Source organism: Epargyreus clarus, unplaced genomic scaffold (assembly GCF_041222505.1).
Source record: "Epargyreus clarus isolate Ecla_fem2 unplaced genomic scaffold, WU_Ecla_fem_2.2 ptg000024l, whole genome shotgun sequence".
In the NCBI taxonomy this organism is placed as follows: Eukaryota; Metazoa; Arthropoda; class Insecta; order Lepidoptera; family Hesperiidae; genus Epargyreus; species Epargyreus clarus.
Genome location: NW_027332231.1, coordinates 13759218 through 13776292, shown reverse-complemented (window position 1 = coordinate 13776292; position 17075 = coordinate 13759218). Strand labels below are relative to the sequence as shown.

At 35.6% G+C, this 17075-nt stretch overlaps 3 protein-coding genes across 9 annotated transcripts; 1 reads left to right on the top strand and 2 right to left on the bottom strand.

Annotated features, from left to right (window-relative positions):
- Nucleotides 1-741: 741 nt before the first annotated feature.
- On the bottom strand, nucleotides 742-3259 carry LOC140752117 (pyroglutamyl-peptidase 1). The gene is made up of 3 exons (XM_073086296.1): nucleotides 2891-3259; nucleotides 1632-1867; nucleotides 742-971 (listed from the first exon to the last, which is right to left on the bottom strand). The coding sequence occupies exons 1-3, from the start codon at nucleotides 3113-3115 to the stop codon at nucleotides 752-754; spliced, it is 681 nt and encodes a 226-aa protein (XP_072942397.1). The 5' UTR covers nucleotides 3116-3259; the 3' UTR covers nucleotides 742-751.
- Nucleotides 3260-4038: 779 nt separating this feature from the next.
- On the bottom strand, nucleotides 4039-10547 carry LOC140752617 (pyroglutamyl-peptidase 1-like). Of its 7 annotated transcripts, none has more exons than XM_073086987.1 (5): nucleotides 10525-10541; nucleotides 7322-7423; nucleotides 6132-6288; nucleotides 4710-4945; nucleotides 4039-4510 (listed from the first exon to the last, which is right to left on the bottom strand). In XM_073086987.1, the coding sequence occupies exons 2-5, from the start codon at nucleotides 7378-7380 to the stop codon at nucleotides 4342-4344; spliced, it is 621 nt and encodes a 206-aa protein (XP_072943088.1). In that variant the 5' UTR covers nucleotides 7381-7423; nucleotides 10525-10541; the 3' UTR covers nucleotides 4039-4341. The 7 variants fall into 7 exon arrangements, with proteins under 7 accessions (XP_072943088.1, XP_072943089.1, XP_072943090.1 ...); XM_073086988.1 differs by having other exon boundaries at nucleotides 4040-4510; nucleotides 7364-7423; nucleotides 10525-10547; XM_073086989.1 differs by having other exon boundaries at nucleotides 4040-4510; nucleotides 7373-7423.
- Nucleotides 10548-10636: 89 nt separating this feature from the next.
- On the top strand, nucleotides 10637-15832 carry LOC140752616 (dnaJ homolog subfamily C member 2). Its single transcript, XM_073086981.1, has 2 exons — nucleotides 10637-11775; nucleotides 13806-15832. The coding sequence occupies exons 1-2, from the start codon at nucleotides 10906-10908 to the stop codon at nucleotides 14790-14792; spliced, it is 1857 nt and encodes a 618-aa protein (XP_072943082.1). The 5' UTR covers nucleotides 10637-10905; the 3' UTR covers nucleotides 14793-15832.
- The last annotated feature ends 1243 nt before the right edge of the window (nucleotides 15833-17075 follow it).

Genomic DNA, 17075 nt, shown 5'->3' with positions numbered 1-17075 from the left:
GTGGTTGGAGTATGATGGAACCACTGCTAAATCTATTTGCTATGCTATTATACAGTAGGCGATAATATAGCTGTCAATGCTTTTTTGAAAAGTTCTCATTAGATATGCTATAAGAAAGTGTCCCAGCTTAGTCCTCAAGAATTGCACCTGTAACTGACCTGATACACAGGACTCCAATCCTAAGATCAGAAGAGGTGTTACCTAAATATTATTTATGTAGGTATAGATGTGTTCAGTAAAACACAAATATTAATGGCTTGTAAAATTAAATGGCATTTATATTGAGCTGTTCAGTATAAAATTTAACACCACAAAATTCTACATGTTTATGTAATGACGAAATGTACACAAGTGCAATTTGTGTTACATTGTATGTAATGTGTTCTGCGAGGCTACCTTATCTATGATGGCCTTAAGGCGATAAGAGGTATTTATTTACATGTCATTCAAAAACACCTATCTAATCCATGGGTCGTACCTGTTGAACGATTTCTCTATTTATGGAATGTAACATTTCGACATTTTGAAACTTTCGTAATATTTCATTTCGGTGTGTACCCATGGGCGTATATAAGGGGGAAAGAGTTTTAGAAAAAATATAATGGGAGGATTTAGCGTTTCCGCTAAACAAATTTCAGAGAATATTTTTTTCACGGACTTCGACTAGGCCATTCTATTATCGACCCTTATCGAAGCTACGTCCATGGGTGCACCAATGTATTAATACATTGGTGCACCCATTAGTGGTAATCTATATCTTGTTCTCGTCAATTTTAACATTTTCCATCTTTTTGGCGACTTCCTTGCTAGAGTCCATCTCCCGTATCTGTCGGAGGCAGAGCCCCACGATGTGCTCGATGCCTCTCGCGGCGCGCTCCGAGGGATACACATCCATGTCAGGCACGTGCACGAACAGGGTCCGCGTGTTGTCCGTACTAAGAGACGTGTAGTAGATGTACTCGCAGAGATACCTGAAATACGTACAAGTTCCGTATTACTAACGTTATTTTAATGTTATTATAAGCACCTAATAAGAAGTTTCTATTCTATTTAATCTATTGTTCTGATTTGTAGAATGCCTGTTATGGTGGCACCTAACATTGTTGTTTGCCTTTATATGGCCTTTATCAACTACTTTGTAGATTGGTCTTAAATTACGATAGTACATTTCATACGACAGGTAAATTGTGTGTATTTTGAATTAAATTCGCAATAAGTTGAACACATATTGAATTTGCCACATAATCCATCATTGCACACATCCTTCTGTTATCTTGGAAAAAGCATTTTGATAAGGGTGTGCATTGTGCTAAAGATGTAAAGATCTAAATTTTTATTTCTAATTCATTTGGGAGATAATAGAAACTATATAGTATATATTATTTATAACAAGATATTATCTTGTTATAAATTAGGCAGAAATATATGTATAAAGTGATAGTCATGTAGAATAATTAGAAAAGAGGCATTCTAGAGGTCCCAAGATCATTTCCCATGCTTGTAGAAAAAATTGACTGGATTTTAAACTAGTAATATTTTTCAAAATTATATACCTACATATATTTGAATTTAAAGGAAAACATTGTAAAGAATCCTTCATGGCTTTGTCACAAAAACACTGTCTGACTTACCTGCCAGCATCCTTGGATGTAACAGCTGTTGTTTCAGCCACCTTGGCTTCATTGTACTCCTGGCAAATCCTCTCAACATCCAGCTTGGTGTGCAGGCGAATAGCCCCATCTGCAGGGCAACTGTGGTTAGGAGGGCACTTGTCGAAGTAATCCTGCCGCTGATATCCCTTCTTGTGGGCTTGTAATTCTAGGGTCAGCTCCTTGGCTAAGCCTGATACTCCTACATGGAGCATTAACTGGAAAAGAAGGACATGCTTATTTAGCTTAAATATGATGGAATAAACAATGGTATTTCTGCACTACCAAGTTCTTTTGGTATTGCAGTATGAGCCCTAAATTATTAGTAAATCTTGACTGAAAAGGGTGTGATCAAGTATGAATTTTTCTTTTTTTTCTTCCTTTGCTTTCTTTTTACACGCTTTTTATTAGCTTCACCTGTATGTTTGTATGTTTGTTTGTATGTTTGTAACCGACTTCTTTGGGCGCGATTTTGACCCACTTTAAACGGCCAGATTTCGTTCAAACTTTGTAGATTTATTTCACAATTATACTATTTACTGTTCCTTAATTGATTCCTAGATTCATTTAGGTTTTCTACTTTTTAGTTAATTTTATCATAAAAGCGTGTTTTTTAGTTTTTGAACTATATTTATTTACTAAAAATTTGGTACACCCTGCCATGTAAAGATGTTTAAAAAAATAAATTGTAAATACTGTATGATATTATTCAATTATTTAATAAGAGCATTTTTTGTAGATAGTATTGCATACATACTTATATGATGGTTATATTATATCATATTTTGATTCCTTGGCATGTCTGGGATTTGAACCTTTGATCATTGTAAGACCGAGTTTGACATCATTGCTTCTAGACCTAAAGCAAATTGCTTGTGGCATTACGGAATTAGTTACAGTAGGTATTAGGGCAAGTATGGTGCTAGTATTCATTTTTCCGAAGACATCTAAAATATTTGATTTACCTTAATGAAATTTTATTCATATAATATTTAATGTATTTGATGTAATTTGAACGTATCTATTTCCTATGTAAGTTTGAACGCATTAGGTTTTTTTTCCTTTAATGTTAGATGTAAGTTGTGAATAAATAAATAAATAAGAAAATATAAACAAAAACTACCTCGCTTTTGGTACTACTTTTTTTGGTTTTCACCTTATTTATACGATATCAACAGAGCACGAAATATACGTAAAGTACGTCTAAATATTGGAGAATTATTCTGCTGCTTTCAACTTACAATAGGAGTGTGTGTTTCCCAAAGCGCGGGAACGAACTCGTCCACATTATCGTAGGTAACGGGGATCTCCAGCAGCACCACCTCCACATTGTGCTTCTTCTCCAATTCCTCCTTATTCACCAGTTTCACCGCTTCCCAACTTGCATTAACAGGGTGCTTTATAAAAGGACCGAATCCAGTAATAAGGACTATAGGTTTAAAAAAAGAATCTAAATCGTCACCCATATTTCAGTTTGAACTATACTAAATATTTAACGTTCGCTATAAAATGGTTCAAAACCACCTACCGCTATTGTGTTTTGACATTTACTAAATTTCACTTGACGTTTGTTTTGACTTTTTACTTGGCCAGTCAGCTGATTTTGCTCGATATGTTGGTAATGGGTTCGTTGTTGGTTTCCTGCAGTTGGTGTTCTGGTATGTATAAGTAATATTGAAAAGAATTAATGAAATGATGTAGTGATCGAGAAAATATTTTTTAAAGTCAATGAAACACCATAATTAATTGGTACGTTTAGACCTCTGAGGCTTAAAGCCTTGGAAGAACATTGACCTTTTGCTTATATTTTCATTCGGGAGCCGGCGGTAGGCAGCCGCCCCATCGGGGCGCCAGCATTGATGAAGAGGTAGATTCTACTGTAAGATGAGTAAATAAACTTGTTTACTTAGAGTAGAATTTAGATAGACTAGTTTTTTTTTCAACTTTTGTATTGTCATGACTCGTTTAGTAACAAAACTATTTCACGACCTTCCTACCCTCCGGCCTCCGCTGTTTCTAATCAGTTTTTATTATTATTAAAATTCTTCTAGACGTTGGAAAACGTTGTATTAGATGATTATTGCATATTTTGCGTACCAATTTTATTATCAAAACGATCATATAAATATTTAAATATTTTTTTGTTGTCATAATGCATCAAACAGTACAAAATTACATCATTGACTAGTTAGACACTTAAAAATATCCTTCTTCAGTTGTAAAAAACCAACTAAGTAACTAACTAGCAAACAAAGTATGTAATGCAATTTTTCAAGTCAAATTTTACCTACTTTTAACTGTCGTGTTGAAACTTAACAGAAAATAAACACTGCTTCATCAAATTTGTACACGCAGTTAATTAAAGAAGATAAAGAGGGCTGAATTAAAAAAAATAATATATAAAACAATCGATAGTGCAAAAAACGGTGACACTTTTACTAAGGTATTCTTTCTCTGAGAGGTCAGACCCTAACCTATGTTTTTCCCAAGTTTGTCGTGGTATTTACGGGACACCCTGTATAATTCCTCTCTATTTAACAGCCTTGGTAACTCCATTGTTAGATATACATCTAGTGCCGTAGGATAAATGAAACAAATTTATATTACGCATAATTTACTAAAGCATTGATAACTATTACAAGGAAATCCTATGAAATCTTGACATTTCCGTCTTATTCGGGACAGCGAGCTTCTAGCATGTATCCATTTCCCGTATCTGTTGAAGGCAGAGCTCCACAATGTGCTCGAGGCCTCGTGCGGCGCGCTCGGAGGGGTACACGTCGATTTCGGGCACGTGCACGAACAGGGTCCTCATGTTGTCCATACTCAGAGACGTGTAATAGATATACTCGCAGAGATACCTGAAATATATAGTATTTCTATGAAATAGAAAATGACAAATTGATTTACCTATTTATTTCTTGTTATTGGTATTCGTTATAAATTGGATTGAAGGAAAACAACAAAAATAATCGCATGTAAATATTTTTACTGCTTTTCCATACGAATTTCCTTTATTCAGAGAAGTACATTGGTCCCAACATTGTGCCCTATACTTGCCTGCCAGCATCCTTGGATGCCACAGTTGTTGTTTCAGCCACTTTCACTTCATTGTAGTTCTTGCATATCTTCTCAACGTCTAGCTTTGTGTGCAAGACGAAAGCGTCACCTGCAGGACAAGTGTAGTCAGCAGGACACTTGTCGAAGAAGTCCTTACCCTTATACCCATTTTTGTATGCTTGCATTTCTAGTGTCAGCTCCTTGGCCATATATGATACTCCTGCATGAAGCATCAACTAGAAAGAAAAACGAACTTAAATTTTACAATAAATATTAGACGAGTAAAACACTCCTCCTCCAATACCAAGTTGTTACGCTGTGCCATGAGCAACTAAGCAAACCTAAATTAATATTGTATTCAAAAATTTGAGTTAGTAAATGAGTTTTAGTTACTTATCATTACTCAAAGCAAAGTGAGTGTGTCGAGGATTACAGGAAGGAAAATATTGCAGAGTTAAAAGTTACCCAGATAAATCCCATTATTTGAGTATTGGGTTTTTACTATTTGTAATATACTTTACACACAATATGCATGCAAAAATTTCTGTTTATAAGACCCCAATATAGAAATGACTAAGGTAGGCTTTATAAATTTGTCACAGAATTAATTTAAGATTTTATGAAAAATATTTCCAGATTATTTATAATTTATTTATAGCAACCATAGACCTAACTGAGTTACTTTTAGACGAAAATTAATTACACATTACTACTGTATATTTAGAAAATATGATAACTCCCAGGTCCTCAATTCGTTGGAATTTTATTTATGATTCACGATTATTTAAATGCAACTGGCCCGATTTGCAATAAGGTTACCTTTGTCATCACACTTCAAGTGATTTAGGTATTTTAATAAGGTTCGTGGGTAGAAACAAATAAAAAAAACCTAACCTTCAACTCCATAGCCCTGATGATGCAGGGGTACTGACTGCTTAAACCGTAGGAGTTAGTCATTTGGTGTTTACTTACGTATAATAAGGTTGCTAAGAAAAAACATATTTTTTTCCACTTTTTAGGTAGTTTTGATAACTTGGCAACATTATGATGGCCAGTTGCACCCCTGTCATACAGACAAAAAGTTATAGACCTTTATTCCTTAGATACCGCGACATACCTGAGTATGAATTACTAATGTACTATTTAAATAGCCCTATTTTTTTACATTCTTTCAGGCTTCGAGAAAGAATTGGTATGGCTATGCTCTATTTTTTGCCTTTGCTAGATTTAGCAACCTCCGTACTGCCGTGCTCCTCATGAACTGTTTCCCTCCTGATCAATATGGTATCACTAAAGAGCGTGAAAACAAAATTAAAAAAATACCGACCTCGATGGCACGGTTTCAGGTTTGTTAAATTGTTACCGATGTTTATCAACGGCAGTGATCACTTTACGTGGTTACTTAACTTTAAAAAAACTTACAATTGGAGTATGTGTTTTCCAAAGAGCGGGAACTAATTCGTCCACATGATCGTAGGTCACGGGAATCTCCAGCAGCACCACCTGCACGTTGTGCTTCTTCTCCAGTTCTTCCTTATTCACCAGTTTCACTGCTTCCCAACTCGCGTTGATCGAATATCTTTGAAAAGGGCCGAATCCGGTAATAACAACAACAGGCTTTAAAACAGAATCTTGACCCATATTTTAATTTTAAGTTTTAATTTAAATTTTACGTTCGGTATAAAACGGTTTACAACCACTTACCGCTACAGGGTTTTCACTTTTTGTGGGCCTGTTACCTAAATTCGTTCTTTATATTGGTGTTATTCGTTATAACACAGCTTCTCAAAGTTTCTCATCTCCATATATCTCTGCCAGTCCCCTTAGATATTCAAAACAATGGCACGCCCCTTTAAAAACTTACTATGCATATAAAGTAAGGTTTACTAAATTTAGTTTTTCTAGGCTTTTATTTTAAAATGCTCACAAGTTGTATACGAAACGTGTTATTAATTTATGTGATAGATGGGATTTTGCTGCGAATTGGGTCGGTTTATGAAGCAGTTTATTACTTAATTCTGATCTTATTCCAATTCAGAGAATGCAGCTACCATTACATACTACACACATATTGTTGCATCCCCCCTATGGCTTACTAGCATAAGCCAAGATCGTAAGAAACTTTGAGAAACCCTGCATTATTGGTTTCCTGCTAGGGATGTGATTATGTGATTCGTGTTGAAAAGGATCGTTTTTAAAATCAATTCCAATATTTTAGTGTCGACAAAGGAACAAGAAAACGATATGTAAAGAGTAGCGTATTTTAAAGTTTAAAAATGTAGATATACAGGCATCGCGTATTGATTCGGTAGGTTAATTCATTTCTTTATGTCAAACGTATCGATATTTTCGTTTGCAAGGTGGATATTTCCATAAATCTATTTTAAGATCGACATCCTTATTGTAGGTTATTGTGATATACAATCATAGAGTAGATTTTTGGTACACATTGAATGTAAGTGGTTGAATACAGAAGCCTATTATTGCCCTAATAGGAATATAATCATGCTAGGTCACTCAAAAAGTATCTATATTTTTGCTACGTACTAGCTGTAGGCACATTATTTAAAGAAGAGTATTTTTTCCATCAGTCATCCACTAATAAACTTTACCTCGCGCGTATACACAAATAATAATGGTTAAAATAAAAATACTTTTGAAACCTATACATTGTGGGGTGGGGCTTATGTTAACATTTTTTGTGGTAGGACAAAGGAGATGTTTCAAAATGTATGGGCTCCCGGCCACCTTTTGTACACTATACTAAAAACTAAGAAAACATGCAAAGAGCAATTCGTAGGGGTTCATTTTCTTCAAATCATGTTCGTTTAATTGTTTAAAAACAATAATTTACACTTAAACTTGCAACACAACAGTGGAAAAACATGGCGGTAGTGATTACCGTAATAATGTCATCTGTCATTCTATTTTTACTTACTATATACATTATATAGGTACTTTTTAATATATTTTTACGCGAATTGGTGTAGATATATAAATATTGTATTGTTCCATAGAATGAAAAACAAAACCTATATTTGATAAACATTAATTATATTTACTTTCATAAATCTTGACTTAAAACAAACATACTAAAATACGTACTTCTATACCAATTTATTTTAGTTAAAACATTTAAGTGTGTAAATGAAACAACTTTAAGTACACATTTAGATAATATTTTATTTATTCTTCACTTAGATACATTATTAATTCATTTTCAATATCTTCCCTTATCAATATTTTCATCCAATCATGTAGCTTTTCAACCAATCATGTGCCCAAACATCAAACAATGGTCATAATGTGAGCGCAGCTACCAACGAGTACGATTCGTTGCCCGGCGATGCAGTTGCAATAATAACTGATTATTTTGTCATCCCAAGAATGTCCATGTCTTGCTATTGTAATTATCTAAAAAAAGAGAAATGTAAAAAGGATACCTTCTCTAATTTAAAATTATTAACGATTATTTCACGATTAATACAACTAACTGATGTATATTTTACCTGATGATATTGAATCCTTGTCAACACAATCCACAGCGATCGCACGAAAGTCACAAGAGTCCATTAAACATAAGCTGGGTAAACAAGTAAGGTAGAATCAGTCCAAAATCGTAAGCAGCACAGAGCAGAAACATATTCAGGATTGAAATGGAATCTTCTCATCAGTACATATTATATAATATGTATATATCCACTTTTACAGATATCAAATTGACAACTTCTTCTTTTTTAATTTGATATGTCACTTACATCTATAAAACCAGATACTATTTAAAAGGTTATAATTATTATATACAGGGTGTCCCGTAAGTACCACGACAAACTTGGGGAGAACATAGGTGAGGGTCTGACCTCTCTGGGAAAAAAAAATTACCTTAGTAAAAGTGTCACCGTTTTTGCACTATCAATTGTTTTAGATTTTTTGAGAAATTCAGCCCTCTCCATCTTCTTTCGTTAACTGCGTGCACAAATTTGGGGATGCACTGTTTATTTTTTCTGTTAAATACTATCAGATAGTTGGTCTATCATATTGAAATGTAAATTGGTTAAAAGATGTAAAGGAACCATGAAAAAAATAGGGATATTTTTAGATTTTAATTTTTTTTACTATTTTTCCCTCAACTTTGACTCGTCGCAGTGAAAAAAAAATGTACTGGACTATAAGTGTACATTGCGCAAAAAAATATGTCCAGTTAATAGAGATTTCGAAAAGGTACCACACTTAGTATTTAAAGTTGAAGAAAAAAAGTTAAGGCCGTTTTTGCATGAAAGGGACTGAAACCAACTAAAACGTAATAATCGAGTTTTCATTTAAATTACGGTTTCTACCGACTCACAACGTGTCAGGCAGTACTAAATCACATTATTTCCTAGTTACACACTTAAAAATATCATTCTTCACTTGTAAAAAAACAATTTAGTAACTAACTAGCAAACAAAGTAATACAATTTATTAAGTCAATTTTTACCTACTTTGAACTGTCGTTTCGAAGTGAAACTTCGTACATGTATGTAATTTGAATGAAAATACCATAATTTGATATCTTGGAACCGATCTGATGATGGAGCCAGGATATGGATGGTAGATCTCTTACCAATTTAGCCCAAACTCGAGGGATTTACTAAGAAATGAACCATGCACCTGCTGGCTCCATCATCAGATCTGTTCCAAGATGTCAAATTATGATATTGTCATTCAAATTACATACATGTACGAAGTTTCACTTCGAAATGACACTTCAAAGTAGGTAAAAATTGACTTAATAAATTGTATTACTTTGTTTGCTAGTTAGTTACTAAATTGTTTTTTTACAAGTGAAGAATGATATTTTTAAGTGTGTAACTAGGAAATAATGTGATTTAGTACTGCCTGACACGTTGTTAGTCGGTAGAAACCGTAATTTAAATGAAAACTCGATTATTACGTTTTAGTTGGTTTCAGTCCCTTTCATGCAAAAACGGCCTTAACTTTTTTTCTTCAACTTTAAATACTAAGTGTGGTACCTTTTCGAAATCTCTATTAACTGGACATATTTTTTGTGCAATGTACACTTATAGTCCAGTACATTTTTTTTCACTGCGACGAGTCAAAGTTGAGGGAAAAATAGTAAAAAAAATTAAAATCTAAAAATATCCCTATTTTTTTCATGGTTCCTTTACATCTTTTAACCAATTTACATTTCAATATGATAGACCAACTATCTGATAGTATTTAACAGAAAAAATAAACAGTGCATCACCAAATTTGTGCACGCAGTTAACGAAAGAAGATGGAGAGGGCTGAATTTCTCAAAAAATCTAAAACAATTGATAGTGCAAAAACGGTGACACTTTTACTAAGGTATTTTTTTTTTCACAGAGAGGTCAGACCCTCACCTATGTTCTCCCCAAGTTTGTCGTGGTGCTTACGGGACACCCTGTATAATTAATTAATTTCAGAAATAATGACGGGATACTCAAAACAAAAGCCAGGTTGTAAAGTACTAAGGTAACCATAGATATATTATCCTACTGATGAAGGTAAAAATAACTTTACGATAAAAACAGCGAAATACAGAATTACCAACATCCAAAGAGTATGTGTGGGGTACACATAGGTTCCCTGACCGACATCGACAGTTTTGAAAACTTGACATTGACAGTATTCCGCCATATTTAATATTTCAATGAAGAATGCTTATTTTAAATATTTTTAAACAGGAATACTTTAAGTTATCAAAATATATGTGTATTTTTCTTCAATTATACAAATTATTCGTGTTTTTTAGATATAGTGTACATGAGATGGCCGAAAATGAAACATCTCCTTTGCCCCCGTGTCCAATAGTCCTCTGTTCCTATATAGGTTACTATAATCTTTGAATATTACTATCTATGGAATGGACTCTATGGTAAAAGTCAATCATTCATTCATCTCGGGCTGTCACAGACTGTGAAGTTTAATTCTTCAGATCACTCACTCGCCGACGACGTTTTCTTGATGTATCTATTGTCTATATGGCGCGTTTTGAAAATTAATAATGTATTCGTCCTGATTAATAGAAAAGCCATTTATTTATCGTAGTTAACTTCAATTGCACGATATTGTACATAATAGATATAAATTAGTGTTGTGTGTTGTCAAACTGCTGTTTACCTTGTTTAGAGGTTATGTCAGTGAAGGCACTGTTGTTGAAAACTAATAGAAAATGACCGAAGGGGAATCGGGGAACGGCTGCCGAGTGGTGGCGATACCATGGCCATTCGTGAAACGGAAAGTGGAATGCGCCGGAGCGGCGTTCCTGCGCTATTACAATATAAAGTACCACGGTGAGGACACATTACTGTTGACGTCGAAATCGAAGGAGAAAGCCGAGGAGGTGGTCTTCGAAGACAACGTGGAGTACCTGCGTAGCCTGGATCCCAAGGAATGGAAGCAGCAGGACCACTACGCCGTGCTCGGCATGAAAGATCTGAGGTTCCAGGCCACCGACGACGACATCAAGCGCGCGTACCGCCAAAAGGTATTGAAACACCACCCCGACAAGCGCAAGGCGCAGGGCGAAGACATCCGGAGCGACGACGACTACTTCACGTGTATTACGAAGGCATATGAAATATTGGGCACTCCCAAAAACCGAAGATCTTTTGATTCCGTTGACCCCCTGTTCGATGACACGGTACCCACTACGAATGACATCAAGAAGGAAGGCTTCTACAAGGCCATCGGTAAATACTTTGAATTGAACGCTCGGTGGTCGGAAAAGAAGAATGTACCGCTGCTGGGTGATGAGAACAGTCCCCGAGAGCTCGTAGAAAGGTTTTATGCTTTCTGGTATGAATTTGACTCGTGGAGAGAATTTTCTTATATGGATGAGGAGGAAAAAGAAAAGGGGGCAGACAGAGAAGAGAGGAGATGGATTGAGAAGCAGAACAAAGTGGCGCGTGCCAAGCTGAAGAAGGAGGAGATGGCCAGGATACGGAGCCTGGTGGACATGGCCTATGCTAATGACCCGAGGATCCAGAGATTCAAGCAGGAGGACAAGGATAAGAAGTTAGCCGCAAAGCGTGCCAGACAGGTAATTAGAAATTAAATTTCCATTTACTTTGTCCTCGTGTCTAAGTGATATCGACATTTGAATGGCTTACTAAGTGAAATTTACAGTGACCGTGATTTAAAGTTGAATTATTAAAAAAAAGTAAACTTGAAAAAATATTGGATTGAAGTATTTGGAAGGGTGTGGTAAGGGAGACATACTTTTGTGAGGTGTTCCCGCTAAGTCCTCAGCAGTAGTAGAATGCCTGTGGCCGACCTCAGGTAGGAATACCAAATACTATCTGGGGTTCATTACAGATGTCCATGGGTGACAGTATCCACTTACCATCAGGTGGACTGCATGCTCATTTGCTACTCCTATATCATAAAAAATAGTAAAAATAAAATATCAATATGATTTTTGAAATCGCACAAAGTTGGTGCATTTTGGAAATACAAAGAGAGTGAATTTTTACAAAACCAGTAACTAAAATTGACACCATTAAGTTGGCGAGAATTGCTAGATATAATATTTTAGGTATGATACTCACACTTTCACACAATATGGTATGATTATATATCTATATTTGAATCAACTACATACACTTATTTTTTTAAGTCCTCCCAAAAACTAAAAATAAAAACATAATATGTTTAAATATAACAGTGGCAAAAGATCTTCATGATGAAAAGTAGCTATTGCCACTAGTGAATGCAATCCCGACTCGAGATCGTAAAGTCCGCGGTAAAAAAAAAGACCGCGGGATTAGAAATATCAATCCCGCGGGATCCCGAGACTTTCGGGATCTCGTCTAGTTAAAAAAATCACATCACTGTAAACGATGCAAACTGCTTGTTGCTTATAGTGAGGTTAAATAAAACCAAAATATTATTGGAAACAAAAGCGTTTATCCTTAAATTTAACTAAAGTAACGAAATAATTAACAGTTTTACTAAAATAATCAAAGCAAGGTATAGAATAGTTAATGATTAAAAAGGTGTATGGGTAATTTTGAAAATAACTTTTTAAAAAACAAAGTGTATCAAGTGTACTATCTGCCAACCGGCATCTAATATCCCTTGCAATGTAGCCAGCTGCTTAGAAGGCCCTCCGACTCAACACAGGTTGGCAACAGCGTGAATAAGCCATTTCTTTTTATAATATAGAAGTAGCAGACGAGCATGCAGTCCACCAGATGGTAAGTAGCTACTGCCGCCCATGGACATCTGTAATCAACCCCAGATAGAATTAGATATTCCTACCTGAGGTCAGCCTGAGGACTAAGCTGGAACGCCTCGGAAAAGTCTCTCTCCCTTACCACACCCTTCAAAACGGAACACAGCAGCGCCTAACACTGCTGTTATTAAGCAGAAATAGGTGTACAATTATATACAAACTGCAAATATTTCCCACTTGTTCCTCCACAATCCCGTCAATCTCGAACGAGATCTCGTCATATTATGCTTCGGGATTGATCCCGAAAAATTACACGGGATCTCGCGGGATCCCGATCTCGCTCTCTCGGGATTGCATTCCCTAATTGCCACCCATGAACATGTAATTGACCACAGATATTACAAGTCTTATATGTGGTCGCTCACAGGTGAGCTCCTACCGCTGAGTAATAACTTAAAACACCACATAAGTGTCTTTTCCTTACTACATTGTTCAAACTATAACACAGCATTGTTTAACATTGCCATAATACAGATATACAGCTAGGAGCGGTGCTTCCAATGTGCATGTAAGGTTCTACCACCTAGATTGGTATTGATTCGCTCTATATATTGTTTCTTAAATAATATTTTTTATGAATAAGTTCATCTGCTATCTTAAAAACTTTCTTAGTAATAATTCATTGTATGTAGTGTATGTTATGACAGCATTTTACCCTCATACAATGACCAATGCATCTATCTGTTCGTAAATTGTTGTTTTTATATCTCACAAAGTTAACAAAACTTCATATAACTTAATATTTATTTATTTTATATATTGTAATCGAACTTAAATGGGAAAAGTATTGTCAATATTTCCAACCTTTAAGTAGTTTTTTTTTTATACATTTTCAGGATGCTGTTCAAGCAAAGAAAGCAGAAGAAGAAAGATTAATGAAAGAAGCACAGCTTGCTAAGCAAAAGGCAGACGAAGCTGAGAGGGCACGCCTGGAGGCCGCCAGAGCGGAGAGAGAACAACAGAAGAAAAACCTCCGTAAGGAACGAAAATCCCTCCGAGACCTTTGCAAAACAAATAATTACTACGCTCGCAATGAGGAAGAAACTGTACAACACATGGCCGCTGTCGAAAAAATATGCGAGATGATGAAGGTAGTAGAACTACAAGATTTCATGAAAGATCTGGAAGCGAATGGTAGGGATGCGTTCTTAAAAACGGTAAAAGAATCAGAGGATAAGGTAGAAGCCGAACGCCGGGCGTTATTTGAAACGAAAAAGGCAGAAGAACAGAAAGCGAAAAAGATTGCAGCATTAAAAGCAGCAGTGGAATGGACACCAGAGCTTACTCAATTACTTATTAAGGCCGTTAACCTGTTCCCCGCCGGTACCAACCAGAGGTGGGATGTGGTTGCCAACTTTCTGAACCAACACGGCACGTTCACAGACGAGAGGCGTTTCAATGCGAAAGAGGTGCTCCAAAAAGCAAAAGACTTACAAAGCTCAGATTTCTCTAAGAGCAGTCTCAAGAAAGCGGCCAACGAGGAAGCCTTCGACCAGTTTGAGAAGGAGAAGAAGAAGATAGTAAATAATGTGGACGACAGCAGTATATCGAAGAACGACGCGCCGAAGTTAGTTAACGGGACGGGTAAACCCAAGATGAACGGAGACGTTAATAAAGAGCCTAAAGAGGACAGAACATGGACAAAAACAGAGCAAGAGTTGCTAGAACAGGCGATAAAGACATTCCCGGTGAGCACGCCTGAGCGATGGGAGAAGATTGCCGACTGTATTCCGAACCGTACGAAAAAAGACTGCATGAAGCGATACAAGGAGCTGGTGGAGCTGGTGAAAGCGAAGAAACAAGCCGCCAACCTGTCTAAATAACATTAGATAACTTTTAGTAACTATCAAATTGAAAAATTATGAAATTGGCCTTGCATGGTTTAAAGTAATTGTAAAAAAGATACATTTATCTATCTTTACATAGAAAGACTTGGAGTTATCTGTATTAAAATATTCGGTCTGGGGCAGAACGGAAAATAAAGCTTTGTGTAGATATTGTTTTTTCAAAGTGTTTTTTCTTGAACGATACTGAAGATTTGTACCCATGTTGATGTTACCTATTTTAATTAAGATTCACAATTGGACTTTAAACTCTTTTCGATTTAAAATTATATCAATGGTTATGTGTTAGTTGTAGCAGGTACTAAGTAATAGCAAATTTGGTGTAAAACAGTAAACTTAAGAATCGTATTTTCGTTAAGATCAAATGATGAAATCACAGGTTATAGGAAAACAACGCAGATATACTTACATCTGTATAATAACCGAGAACCAAAAAACTAAAAAAATACACTTACATTAAATGCGCCATCCTTTGCTACTGGGAAATCTAGAATTCCACAACACTACTGCAATAAGGATTAGTGGAGGAATGAATGGAGGAAGCACGAATGATCATGCTCGACGTTCCTTAACATTAGGATAAACTAATAACACCGTGGTCCACTCGAGGGTCTGGTTAAAAATACGCATTGGGAATTTGGAAAGATACCACAAATAGATATTTTAGACAACTAAGTGTATAAAGTACCTTGATTTTTGCATCCAGGGCTGCATTGTCTAGATATTTTTTAAGTTTAGTGCTCTTTATCTGCGATTTTTCTATAATCTGTGAATATACTATTAATTATTCGTTCATATCGATCACTCACTTAAAAATAATACATAGTTGTTATTAAAAATTCAGTAATTATAAGTACCTAATCACTTTCACCGCCGCCTTCTAAATTTGTCCATTACGATCACGACACGACCATGCCCCTTCGAAACCTCCATCCACGACACGACTACGATTAGTGTCATATTTTTGTATTTATTCTTTGTTTAAAGTGATAAATGAACATAGTCAATTCAAAATTCAACTGTATTTTATTTTCTATTCCCTTTTATAGTCTTCAGTCCTCAAATCTGCTAATTCAGGCCAAAACTTGATTCAAACGTGCGCAATATATGTATAACACTATGGAGCTATGAACTCTATTACCTTTTATATAAAGGTAAATTTTATTTGCCTGAAATTAATAATTGAAATACAGAAGTATTTATAGTGCACTGATTATTGTTCTTTGTAGAAGCATTTGCTCAAGAACTTGTTTAGCTTCGGCACAATAAGTAACACTCCATGCAATAACATGACTAGTTTGTGCTAGAGTTTTTACGTCGAATGTGCTGATGACTGACTTTTTTCTCGATCTCGACAATCTCGAGAAAATAGTCATCACCGGCAAAGTCCAGGGGAAGACACCCCGCGGACGTAGTCCGATGCGCTGTACGGATTAAATTCGCACCACTCTTAACAGCAAGATGCATGAAGCCATCCACGTTGCTGAGAACCGGCACTGTTGTCGCAATATAGTCCGGGTATGGTGACCCGTGGAGGGAGTCACAACCCTCAGCATTGAGGACATCGACGCAAGGAGGAGGTTCTGATGACTAGGCGTCATTAAATATCAGTGGTTTCGTCTCTTGGGAACGTGTGAAAATCAATTTGTGATCGTAGTTCTATATGCGTCTAGATTTAATGTCCTCCGACTATCAAGAAGACGACTGCTTGCATGACCAAATCTTCCACAAAATTGATTTGGCATACATTACTTAAGTTTATTCGTATTAATTTAATATCTCGATATCAATCATACCTATAATAATATAATCAAAAGAGTATCTCCTTGAGAAGTTAGTTGACGAAAGGGGCTTACTAGGAGAAAAATAAAACAAATTATTTTCTATATATGTATTTATTGAGAATCATAATCATTTTAAATAATATAAAATTACAATTGACTCAATCATTAAATATCCATTGAAACATTGTATTGTCAAAGTCGGGCTACAGCGACAACAAATAATTGCTTTAAAATTTTAGCGTTTCTAAAAAGGGTGAAAACACAGTTTGACCTATCCAAGTACTTATCAATATAAAATAAACCACATTCTTATTGATACCAAATAGTTAAGCTAGCTCGCTTACATTAATTACCATTACTCATACAGTGTTTAACGCGTTGTCACATTATATTCGCTCCCGTTAGGATCGAAACTTTAACTAAACAGTGTCACTGTTCCAGTTTGAAGCAAAATGTTGTTGTTACCTCAAACAACCCG